Source organism: Camelus bactrianus, chromosome 12, assembly GCF_048773025.1.
Source record: "Camelus bactrianus isolate YW-2024 breed Bactrian camel chromosome 12, ASM4877302v1, whole genome shotgun sequence".
In the NCBI taxonomy this organism is placed as follows: domain Eukaryota; kingdom Metazoa; phylum Chordata; class Mammalia; order Artiodactyla; family Camelidae; genus Camelus; species Camelus bactrianus.
Window position 1 is genome coordinate 13,314,463 of NC_133550.1, and position 13,099 is coordinate 13,327,561.

The 13,099-nt window shown below is 45.9% G+C and overlaps 1 protein-coding gene across 4 annotated transcripts in view; it reads left to right on the plus strand.

The window, feature by feature from the left end:
- The window catches only part of CBX5 (chromobox 5), a 33,784-nt gene extending 25,167 nt beyond the window's left edge, over nucleotides 1-8,617 (plus strand). For all 4 annotated transcript variants that reach the window (XM_010964416.3, XM_074374723.1, XM_010964417.3 and 1 more), the window contains one exon: nucleotides 166-8,617. In XM_010964416.3, coding sequence (XP_010962718.1) covers nucleotides 166-316 — 151 coding nt within the window. In that variant the 3' untranslated portion in view covers nucleotides 317-8,617. The remainder of the gene's footprint in view (nucleotides 1-165) is intronic.
- Nucleotides 8,618-13,099: the final 4,482 nt, after the last annotated feature.

Genomic DNA, 13,099 nt, shown 5'->3' on the forward strand with positions numbered 1-13,099 from the left:
AACTTCTTGAAAATGTGGCACTCTTAGGGTCCTTTTTTCTTTGAAATCAAGATGAAGAGGCGATCAAGTCAGCTAAATCATAATGTAATGACATAAACCTGTGTTTGGACAGACTCTCTCACTCTTACTTCCTCTTGTTCTAACTCTCATACCCTTTCCCTCCAGGAAAGACACAGATGAAGCCGACCTGGTTCTTGCGAAAGAAGCTAATGTTAAGTGTCCACAGATTGTGATAGCATTTTATGAAGAGAGACTGACGTGGCATGCATATCCTGAGGATGCGGAAAACAAAGAGAAAGAAACAGCAAAGAGCTAAAGGAGGGGGTGGTCTTTGTCATTTCTCTTTGTACATAATACATCCACCTCCCTGCCTCCTCTCCTTCTACCCATCCCCTTCTCTCTTAAACACATCCATAAAAATGTGCTTATCACTGTGCTCCACAGGAGAAATGTTGGTATTGGTTCTCTTGTAACATAACTGATGGTCTGATTCATGATAAGTGTCTCTCTGTGAAGACCAGGCATTTACATACTGTGTGTAATTCCCACAATTTTTTCCTTTGCCCTCCTCTCTACCCTCTGCTCCCTTGTGACCTCAAGATGAGTTTGAACTTTTTAATCACCTTAGAGTCTTGATCTTTTCAAGGTTGGTCGCTTTTTAGATGGGGGATTTTGTTACAATGATGATTCATTTTGGTTTCTTGCTTTGGCTCTTAGAACATGTTGATGACCAGCTAGCCTTTGTGTTGAGATGTTGGGATGGAAAAGATGTTGCCCATCTTTTTAAAAAGCCAATAGCAACTGCCTACCTGTTGGGGCTTTCCCAACCTCATTCAGCTCTCCCCAGGAGAATACAGGGTTCCCGGTGTGGTCTTCTGGGCCACCCTCTGTTGTTCATCCTCACCCATCCTCCCATAATAGTTCCATCCTTTGGAGGACTTGAAATTTTACATTCAGATTTGTCAAGGCACTCCTTTTAGCCCCAGGACTTTGGGCCTTGTTTCTTTAGCAATCCCTAATTCTGCTTCTGCAGGTTGGTGTAGTCTGTCATAAAATGACAAGATTATTAACTGTGGAGATTTTTAGCTGTTAGTACATGAGGATGATGGGGTAGGATACAATTGTCTTTATTATCACATACTGTATATCTGTACTATTTCCTTCCACCCCTCCTGTTTGGACTATGTGTTTATGTAGGTGTGAGTGACTGCCTGGTGCTTGCTTGTGCCAAGGTGCTAGGCACCCTCCAACCCTGCCAACTTTGGTGGCCTCCCAAAACATTCCTGTTACCAAAGAGGCTTTGAACCTGACCCTCACTTCTCAGTGAACCCATTTCCCCTCCATGCCAATATTTTCAGTGGGGAATTCTTGGAGGGGAGCCATTGGCCACAATATCAATTTTAAATATTCATAGCATTTGTAATCATAAATTTCCTGCTTTGTTGACTCCTGGATTTGCCACCAAGAGTCCCCGAAGTGTTAATACTCTTTCCTTTTTCCACCCTCAAACTCTTAGTTGTATCTTTTTTTTTTTTTTTCAATGCATTTATTTGGAAGACTATCACCTCAGAGAGTGACAGGCTTCCCATATTAGCATGTTGACACGATCTTCTCTTCCTATTCAGCAAAATAGTTCCCTTTTGGCTTCTTGTGTTACCATTGTATTGAGAGGTTATTTTTCCGATCATATCCTTCTGCCTTTGTTCCCCAAGAAGCGCCCTACTTCTCTTCACCCTTTTTTTCCTTGTAGATGAAGGAGGCTAGAGAATCAAGACTAAAAGTAAGGAAATAGCAGGGTTTTGAGCATCCTTGTCCCAGCCCAAAGCTGAGGGAAAAAGAATAAATGCTTGAAATAGCCTTAACTCTAGAGTTCATCAGCCATTGAGGTTTTTGTGGTTGCTTCTGATTTTTAAAACATAGCTGTCTGGCGAGGAGTATTCAACCATTTCTAGATTATTCAGAGTAATGAGGGGAATGGAGAGATTGCTCCAGTCCACAGATGAGCCGAATAATATGCAAATCATATACCCATTCATAGCATTTGTTAACATTGCTTCCCTGCTCAGCTGCTGATTGAATTCTGTGTGCTTGTATAAATTATGTCAAAAATTATACTGCACAGTTGAGAAGACAGCTGTTGCTGCAGTGACATGACAGACTGGAACAATGAAGCTTTTGGTCTCAGCCATCCAGGAAAATCCTTCTGAATGGTAATGTGATTGGGTGAGAACTCATAACCCATGCCTCAAGTGGGTAGGAGTTTTATCTCCATCTTCCTTAACTCTCTGAAGGAATTAAAGGCCTAGATCAAGTGTTGGATAATTGACAGTTGTTGGTGCTTAATGTGATGGGCATCTGAAAGAAAGAAAGGATGGTCAGGAAAGAGATTTTTCATACAAGTAACTAAGGATATCAATTAGGGTATACAGACTAGGACAGAAGTGGTCCGGAGCCCCCAAGGAGGCGAACTAGGTCTCAGTTTGCAGGTGTGTCCACGTAGCCAGTGTGTCCCCCAGGAGCAGTAGGCTTGTAAGCAGACTATGGCCATCATATTTTTGGAGCCCAAATCTAGCATGTGGACAAAGATTGCAACAATTATTTGGTACTGAGATTGGTCCTGAGAAACCTGGGACATGTGGTTGCCTGGGATATAAGTAATATTTAAGACATTCATCACAATCTGATTTCTTTTAGCAAGATAACCCCATTATCATCTGCTGCTACTCACCACCCCTTTAATATTTCACTGCATTCATCTTTTTCTGTCCACAGTTTACTGAATCATGGTCTTGTACTTGTATTTAGTGCTGTCCAAACAACCTGTTCTACCCCTGCCTACCCACAGCGACTTCTGCAGGAATGAGGGGAGCCAGCAGCCAATACTGATCTCAGCCCTCAGCAGAAAGGAAACCAGATACCTGCCTGCGCCTCCAGCATTTGTCAGTGCTGAGTCTCAGCTGTCTGGGCCCTTGGAGAGTTGCAACCTCAAGCGGGAACCTGTTTTCACGGGGCTGTCTCCTCTCAGAAGAGTTAGTAGTCCTGGGCTAAGCACTCTTAAACATCTAGGTCTCAGGTGCTCACAGTTTATTTTTTCTGTTTTAAGCCCTCTTTCAAAACATCTTTCTAGTGCTGAATTTTTCTTCCTTACTGTAATCAGCATTCAGGGATTTCACCTTCCACAGACTAGCAGAACTTTGACCAGCAGAGTCTACCAAGGTCAGCATAGCTGCTTTTCCAAGCCCTGGGCTGGGCAGATGGCCTCACGTTAAGATCAGCTGTTAGAGAACGTCAGCCCTGATGGAATCACCATTTTTAACCTGGAGAGGTCTGTATATTTTCCCTCCTGCAGTCTGGTTTTTGTCTGCCCAAGGGAGCATTTGGACCTGTGGTGTTCCTTAACATTCGAAAGTCTAGTGGTCCCTGGCTCTCCCCCAGCCGTATGTCTGTACTACTGTTGTTGATGAAAAGTTGGGCCTGTTCCTGTACTTTGGGCAATTTTAGGTTATTCTTAACTCTTCGTTCCTGTGCCGTGGCCTCCCTGCGGTCCATTTCCCTTATCTTCAGGCCAAATCCTAGGGCCCTGAGGGAAATGCTTGTGATTTTCATCTTGTGATTTTCTTGGATCTGTTTTTGCCCAGTTCACTTAAGGTACAGCGAGGGGTCAGAGGAATCTCTTTGGGATGGGGAGTGGGAGATTGTCGTTGCCCTTAGGGTTCAAATTTGAGGGCCTAAAATGCTAGTTTGCAACAACATGAGAACCCCAGGAAGGGTTATGTCACTAGATTGGACATGTGGAAATTGTTTTCTCACAAATTAGGTCAAAGGAAAAGCTCATTTTGCAACCATGACTCCATCCTTTTGGTTTAGGTTTTTAGAGTGAAAATTTTTAGAGTGTTGAGGTTTGTACCTTTGTAATCAGATCACCAAGCAAGCATACCTGCTGCAAGGTGGAGAGAGGAAAGGTCTGGACCCGGTGTTTTCCAGTTTCATTTTGGCTCTACTTCGTGCATAACTAATCATAAAAGTTATGTTTTCAAAAAAAAATATGTTTTCAAAAACAGATGTTACAAGTCTTGCACCCAAGAACATATGCTCAAAATTGGGTGCCCCCCCAGCCCAGTTAATCATGATGGCTTTCTATTGAGCCACCCATATTCCAGCCACGTTAGTGTATGTCGGCGTCCATTTCATTCAACAAAGTTTAAAAAGGTGTAGTCCCTGACCTTAATTTTCATACTGGTGTGGGATGAATAGTTCAGTGTAATAAGTGCTATAAATGGGTACACAGTTCAGATTTGGGGCAGAGACAACTGGTTGGTATAGTTTGTGGCCCTAGAGTAGGAGATTGACGGTTCATGTGTAGAAAAGACGTATGACCTTGGATGAACTGAACTAACCGGCCATAGATGGGCCACAACAAGGACCTGTTTGATTCCAGGAAATAAAGATAACTGAGAGTTGATTAGAAATGCTGTTACTGAGAGAGAAAACAACACGTTGAGAACCCCTGGTTTTGCTCCCTATTTTAGGCTCTTTGCCAGCAGCGTATTGAATGGTATAGTTAATCCTTGCTTGTGGAAAGTATTAACTGTGGCAGTGTTGTTACATTATTGTAGGTTCTGTAAAAATGTATTCCTCGTGGATATTTTATCAGAGTTGCTCACACCTTTTTCAGTTTCTCATCCCTTTTGAAGGAATTAACATGAGGCTGGCTTGAAGCCTAAAACATAAAGGAGGAACATGCTTTCCAATGACAAAAGAGTTGCTAAAGTGAAGGCTCGGGACACTTCTAGTAACACCTGGGCATCTATTCTGGGCAGTTCATTTTTCTTTAGGACTGTAGGATGGTGATTTCTAAGCAGAGACTTGTTTCAGTTATGTGGAAACCTCTCCCAGAAATACACATGCCCTGGAGTCTGGGATTTAATCAGTCTAGGGAGGTCTAGGGTGTGGGCCAGCCCTGTTAAGAAACAGTCTGATCTTAGTTCTGACCATGTGACCACAGGAAAACAGTACTTTTCTCTGCCTGGGTAATTGAGATTTGGGTGATTGAAAGTTGACTAGCTTTGGAAGTCAAACTTTCCAAGAATTAGAATAACTGTTGGAAAATTAAAGTGTGAAGGCTTTTTGGATAGTAAACATTCTAGTTTCTTTTTGCTTGTGCTGGATTTCTTGAATTTTAAACTACCTCATCTTGTCTTTTTAGAGTTACTTCAGCTTGTCCTTGCCACTTTAACATCGCGCTTGACTTTGGTTGTTTTCTAAGATGGAATATTTCCTATTCACTGAAAGCATATTTCTTTGCCTTTTATCCTGATCCTCATTTCACCTATCGTCATCTCATGTTGCTCCTGTCAGAGAAATCTTTTAAGATAGTTTAAAACCTTGGTTTATGGGAAGAAAGTGATCCTCCAGTGCTGTTTGTCTCTGAGGTCAGTAAGAGAAGGAGTTAAAACAAGGTGGTGGAGGAGGGGACAACCTGCACTGGAGGCAGCCGACAAGGGAAGAGCTATTAATTAAGACAATTTCAAAGCCAACTGATTGTGATCATTAATGTCACAATAGATCAAAACCTAATTATCACACCCTAGGTAAGAGCCATCAGTATTAATCAGAAAATCTAATAGGAAACTATTATCAAGAAATTAGGCCAAATTGAATGCAATGAACTTTTTATCGTCTCTCTCTTCTCTCTCTTTTTTTTTTTTAAATTTGGAGCTGTCCCTTGGCATTGGCAGGTGTGACCCTCACAGCTGACCCAGGTCCCAGTGGCCTGTTCATCATGCCTTTTGAGAAATTCCAACACAGACTGAACCAGAACTGTCACTGCTGCTTTAATCAGTCTTGAACTTTCTTGTCACCTGGACTTATCCAGGGTGATCAGCAGTCAATGAAAAAAGGGTTATACTTAGGTCTTGGAATGATTGGTCCTTCCTGGAATGTGAGGATCCCTGGTGAGCATTGTATTGTGTGTGTTGATAAATCATTTTTTGGGCTTCTAATGTACATAGGGTCTTGTTGCTCTGGCTACTACAAGAGGGTACAGAGGAAAGGAGGGCTTCCTGCCCGGAGAGTCTTTGAGATGAGCTGAGAAGACAGTTTCATCGTGTCCGGCACTTATAAGGCTCAAGTCAGAGTTTTGCAGCTTCTAGTAGCTTTAGGATTTGAGTCTAAACCAGGGCTGGCTGTGGGTTTAGAATTTTCCCCCTAGAGTTAGGATAAGGGTCATAATGATTTCCACCAGAATTCAGTGTAAGTCCAAAGGAGGGGAAAAGAGTGTTTTTTTCCTTTGCCTTTCTTTTGTTAAAGAGTTATGTCTCTGGCAGGAGGTAAGAACATTACAAGAGTCTTCTGACCAGTTACTTCACACCTTCTCCTTGAATGGAAAAGTAGATGTCATCATTTATATCCTTAACTTTGAGCTATTTGTGAAGTTGCTGAAACTTCTGAAGTTGGAACAGGGGCAGAAAGTTTGGAAAGATGCTGCCCCCCGAGTGTTGTGGGGAGGGACAGGCAGCAGCAGGAGGGTGTTCGGTAGTGCTAGATCCCTGCACCCCTTTCCCCACCGACCTTGCCGCTCAGAGCACTGCTGAGGAAATGGTTCTTAGCTTTCTGCTTGAGTGTGGTCTTCGTTCTGAATGTTAGGAATTTGGGTTAGTCGGTGTAGAACTTTGAGAAATCAGTGTGACTTAATCCTTCACCTCTTAGGATAAAGTATTTCTTTACAAGAGAATTCATGCCCTTAACGTTTAAAATGTAATTTTATTTTCAAAACATCCATTAACAGATGACTTTCAGAAGCGGTTTGTTTCTTCTCCAAGGTTCTTTGCATTATGCTAGGTAAAGTAATAGGCCATCAGTTAATAGTTGTGGGTTGATTGAGTTCATCTAGTTTGCAGTGAGGTGTGCCTACTGACTTCCTTTTGTTCCCAAGTGCACTCTAAGAAGTGAAATGCTCCAGGGCGTGGAATAAGAATGGAGTGGATGCTGACTATGTGTGCCAACCTCCTCAATTGATTCATAATGACTGACCTTGGGCAAGTCACTCCTTTCAATGCCTCAGTTCCCCATCTGTCAAATGGGGGTAATAATACTGACCTACCTCACAGGGGTGTTGTGAGGCATTGTAAATCAAAGTTGATAGAATACTTTAGGGTCCTCAATGGAGGATGCCTTGAGCCGAAGTCTAGGCCTACCATAGGCTTCTGTCCTCACTGAGCTGTCCCAAGGTTGGAACTCCTTAGTGACCTCGGCAAGTTTTCTGCCCCCCACCCCTCATCAAAGCTGCTAGTTCAGATGTTGACAGTGTTTTCGTGAATGTTGGAGTCTTAATAGTCCAGATTTACTTAAGATGTTATAGGGGGAGGCACTTAGTATTTTCTATGTCTTGCATCCACAAAGAGAGGCCGTTTGAGACCCAAGAGCATTGGATTAGGGCATCTGGGATGCTCTGCTTGTTTCTCTGCAGGTTGGGAATTAAGGTCCCATACCCCACGGGCTTGGAACAGACTTGGGCTGTCTCAGGAGCAAAGCGCACACAGTGGGTTTGATTTATGTCATTGCTTGTTGCTCCCTGAACTGATCCCAGGACAGCTGGGTCACTTCACCCCTTCGTGGCATCTGTACCTGAGCCTCCGCCTCCACCTCCTTATAGGAACCAGCCGGTTCAGTAAACATAACCACTTCCTTTATCCCCCACCAAAAAAGAGCCACATTGGATTTTTTTTTTCTAGCGATACGTTTAACATTCAGAATTGGGCATTGATACTCCTGAAAGCTTCATCCAATTCACTGTATTTCATCATCTGTCATCTCTTTCTCAGTGTCCACAGTCTAAACTTTCCTGACTTTGACCTTTTTTTCCCCTGTGGTTTGGGAAAACTTTGGACACTATTTCTATTTGCCCAGGTGTGGGCTCAAGAGCCTTACTCTCCATCTCAGTTTAGGGGCTCAGCCAGCTCCTCTTCCCAGTAGGGCTCTTTCTCCTCTCCCTCTCCTTGGCCCTGATGTGTAACCTATGAAAAAGCACAAGGTCCTGTCCCTTTGCCGCGGTCACATTCCGGTTCTCGGTGTTTTGTGGACTCAGCTCCTCTCTTCACTGCACTGGCGGCACCAGGCGGTTCTGTGGAGTCCTGGAGGATGGAGAGAGCATGGTCTGACATCCTGCCGAGTAGCCAGGAGTTGATTCACCCATAGCCCATAGGCCTCCCCACCCCTTCCCACAGGATGGGATCTAAGAGACTCAAGAGGCTGGGTTTCGTTCAGCGCTCTGTACCATCCTGAGGAGCAAAGCAAATCACACTTTGTAGCCAGATTTCTGAATGGAAACATGGGAAACTGAGTTCTCTATGGACCTTTTTGGTTTGTGGGGGAGTTTTGGTTGTGTTTCTTGGTTTTATTTCAGCCAAACATGTCTGCTTTCGATTTTTTTTTTTTTAGGATAAGTGGTATATATATATGTTCGCCTTTTAAATGTAAATGTTTAAAAGTAGGCAATTTATGTGTTTCCACAACTGACATCTGATGCAGACCTCATTCTCTCCCCCTCTTCCACCCTCCTCTTTTCCCTCTTTTCATACTCTTGTATTGGTTCTAATAAATGGTTGCTTTTCAAATACGGATCCTGAGTGGTGGTTTGACCATCTGGGTCTTACACTCCATACTTAATTTGGGCCCCGAATGTCAGCCAGCAGTTGCGCATGTGTTTCTGAAAGAGGAGGGAGATTTGGAGAACTAGGGCTTTTTTCTAAGGATTGATGGTCTCTGACTTCCTGCAAATAGCCACAAGGTGGCGCAAGCCTGAGGGAATAAGAAGGTGTATTCTGTTCCCCACTCCATTCCCTTAACCCCTTCGGGTTGTATGTCTTCCTGGGCTCCAAGCTCCATTCTGCTCCCAGTGGCTCAGAGAATAAACATTAAACTTTAGCAACCCAGGGACCCCTGGGAAAGTCAGCTCATGGTTATTACAATTTGTGGAAGGCCAGGGGTGGGTGTAGCTCAGTGGTAGAGTGCACACTTAGCATATACAAGGTCCTGGGTTCAATCCCCAGTACCTCCATTAAAAAAATAATAATAATAAATTTGTGGAAAATCACATTGACAATCTGAATCAGGTTTGAAAATCCCCCAATATTTGTGAGATGGTAAATATAATATCTTTTTGATTTGCTTCACAAAAACCAAAGAAACTGTCTTCTCTAAGGATCTAGTGATTGTGGGTCATGGTGGAGGGGGGCTGCAATTGGAAGGTGGATTAGGAGGGAAAAAGATAATCAAGAATTTATTGGGTTATATAAGCCTGATGCAGTTCTGAATCTAACAGAGATGTGCACAAAAACAGGAGTTGAGAAGCAAAGACAAGGGATCCCAGGACCCAGACATCCTCCCGCTGAGGGGTGCCTCCTCCAAAGGCTGAGCCCTCTCGTTCCACCATCTCTTATCAGCAATTCTCCCTCTTTTCCCTTCGTGCTGCTGAGTTATAGGGTCTCCGCAGTCTAATCTCGTAAAGTCTTATGAAGACATCTGTAGGTTGGCTGGTTTAATGGTCCGTGACCCCATAAACATGGGACAGGAGAGCCATTTGGTCCACCTCAGAGCCAGACCCTTCTGGACATTATTTATTTCCTACCTCTGATGCCTGGGAGTACTTGCCCTGTCCCTCTCGGTCTCTTTCTAGTTCTCTCACCATCTCGCCACTTCGTCTCTGCCTTGGGCCTGTCAGAAAGCACAACTCCAGGGTTTCGACACCCGCTCCCACTCCGAACAACTGTGTGTGGGTTTTGTCTCTCCCCGCTGTGTTGGGGTGTGCCGCTTGGCACTCACTCGGATGAGCTCACCATCGCTCATAGCTCTCCTCCCGGGGTCCCTGCCTCTCAGTGTGCTGGGGAAGGCCGGGCGGCCAGTCGTGCCTCCCCTTTTGTCTCCACTAAAGGGCTGCAGAGCTCGTGAAATCGATGCAGCCCGACAGCCCGGGGAAAATGGAGGATAGCGGTGTGGGAGTCCGCGCTTGGTTGGATGGCTGAGCACACAGCTTGAAGCCGGCCTGTTAAGGGGAAGCAACCCCCACAGGCAGCCCCCGCCCTTTGCACAGGAGCGTGTGCAGCGGGGAGCCCATTACAGCCTGTGGATAGCCCACCTGCTCCCTAAGCCTGGGGTGTGACCTGTGGCAGGGGAACACACAAGGCAGAGCTGGGCCGACTGGTGTGCGAGCCTGCCGCAGGGGCACGGTGGGTCTGTTACTCCAGCAGAGTGGGGGCCCTTGTGGCCTCCCCCGCTTACAGTCGTGGACACGCTGGGGGCACACAAATGGAAGGGCCTGGTTCTCAGCTCCTTGGCTCCCGGGCCTTTGTTTCCTCCCCGTCACTGCTCTCCTGTTTCCCCCACCCCGCCCACAGCTGTAACATCTTGCTTTCCAGGTGCCAGCTCCCTCCTCTCTCAGCTTCTGTCTTTATTTGTGCGTCTGTATTTTTTATGGTTTCTCCCCTTTGTCTACTATATCGTGTGTGTTTTTCTCCTCCTTTGTCTTTTTTTTTTTCTTCTCATTTCTGGTCTCTGCACCCCGTGTTCTCTCCACCCCCTTCAAATTCCATAAGCAGCCTCAATTTGGACATTTAATTTCAACCCCATCAAATTATTATCTTTCTTGTAACAATCTGGGACCCTTTACGAGCTCGTTCTACCCCATGCCACCTCTGGAAACAGGTGCATCTCTTTCTGCGAATAATACGATGCCGCCTCCCAGACTGGGAAAGGCAATGCTGGCCCAACAGCCTCGTGCCTCTTCTCAGCAAAGCCTTGTGTGATTATTTGGTTATGAGCCAAGGAGAGAGGAAGAGCCACTGAGAATTGAGCCTGCTGATAAATATGGGGGCAGCTGAGATGAAAGGGTTTGGGGTTTATTGCCCCCTCTCCTCCCCCCCTTCCTGCTGCTGCTGTCTTCTGGGGAAGGAAGCTGGTGGGGAGCTGAGGTATTGGCCACAGCTGCTGCAGCCTATGAAATTCCGCTTCTGCATCTGCAGCAAGGGTAGGGGTGGGGGCAGGTGATATCTGCAGCGAAGGGGAGGGGGGCAGGTGAACTGAAACGCCTTGCCTCTGCTGCGTGGGAATGGGATGGACCATTCCGTCCTGCTATTTCCAATACCGTGCAGCACCTCTCCGTGCAGCCTGTGTCCCCTCCTCTCACCCTTGCTGTATCCCTCTGCTGCTCTCTGTCTGAACTCCCCCTGGCAGGAGCCAGGAGAGCCAGCTCCCAGAGACCTGGCCTGACTGTGCTCCTCTGTCCTCTGTCACATTCCCCCTTTCTCTAGTTCCCGCCTCACTGCTCCAGTCCTGTCTGCGCAGGGAGCTGGGAGGTAGAGGGGATGGAGCTGCCTGTGATCCAGGAGCAAGTAGGGCTGGGGCTACTTGCTCGGCAGGGGTGCTGGGGAGGATGCAAACTCCTCTCCTGCTTCTAGATCAGGACACAGCATGCTCTCTCTTCCCACGTGTTCTCCGCCCTTCTCACCTCTCCCGACTGCTCACCTCTCTCTGACTTTTCCTCCTGTTCATCATCCTTTCTCAGTTGCTGTTTTCCCCTTTTTATCATCTTCTCAGTTCCTTTCCCCTTTTTTTCTCTCCCTGTTTTTTATTTCCATGTTTCTAGGAGCAGACCCTTAATAAGAGGGCTTGAGGGAATGGGTTGAGAGATAAAGGACACAGACTTTTTTTTCACTTTCTCTTTGGAGGTGTGGGGAAGAGGAATATGCCCGTCTTCCTGGGCACTGGAGCTTCTCTTCACCCTCAGCCCTCCCGATTTGCTCAGCAATGATGTCTAAAACAGGAATTCTTAACCTTGAAAAACAGTTTCTATTTTTATTGGTTTCTTTGTGATTTGTAGGTGAGAGAAAAACCTTGCCATCCCTACAAAAACAAAGTTCACTGTGTGATATTTTCCCCTTAAAAATATTAAGATAGTCACTTTTAAGAATCTCATAACCCTCCTTGAGAAGATTGGAATCTGAGGTGTTGTAACAAGGCTGGAAATCACTGGTATTTAGGATCCGGCTAAGCCAATTGGGTCCTTATTTCTGTCTGAATATTTTGCTGCCATTCAGCATGGGAGTGAAAACTTTCTTCTTGAGGAACTCCCCAATTCATCAGCCTAAGGGATCTTGGGGCAGGTAGAAAGACTTTCTCTGATTCCGCCCCCCACCCCTAAAAGGCCAACGCAGCCTGCCTGTAGTGGGAGGTGAGGCTCAGTGATTGGATCTCTCATCCCCTCCCTTGACTTCTCCCCATGCTTCTTTCACTCATTGAGGGTTTGAGGGTTTGGATCAGAGAAAAGGGTGTGGATAAAGGAGGTGAGAGAGAGAAGAGGGTACAAGGTTGTCACTGTGAAAACCTGGGAGACTAGAATGAAATGAGGAAGGATGGAGATGAGAGACTTGGAAAACCATGAAGTGCAGGGGGTGTGTGCGGGGTGGGGGGCATGTGATAAAACAGATGCGAGGATTGTGGGTGCTCACAGAGGGACCTGCAAGGCCCCCTGAGTCTGCATCCTCTGCCTCCAGGCATGATGTCTTCTTCACCCAGACACAGCCGGCTGGAACTTCACTACTGAAGAGTTCTGGGCCATGAATCAACACCGTGTTTATCCCCTCATGTGTTCCGAGTTAGTATAGTCTTTGCTCTGGACTGGATGACTACCCTGAAAATCTAAAAAATGTTTTTGATTACTTCAGAAGGCCTGTCTGCATCCTGAATGACTTCAATATCCACCCTGGTGTAGGGGGTGGAGGGCCTGGAATCCTGCTGTTTCTTCCTTCAATCCCCAATCCTGCTTCAGGTGGTGCCAGGAAAGGTCTGAGAGGAGAGTGTGTCTGGAGGGTGGAGATTGGGGGGTCGGCAATGCAGGGGGTCTCATGGGCTGCGGATAGGGGTGCGCTAACACGTATTAGACATTTCTCAGAACTGAATAGCTGTTGTCTCCAGAGAACAGATGGGGCAAACAGCTCCCTCTTCGCCCCCAAGGAAATGGCAGGTCTGTGTGCGTATGAGAGTTGGAGGGATGTGTTAATTTGAGTGTAACTCTCCAGATACATGTTTTGCTCATTTGAATATA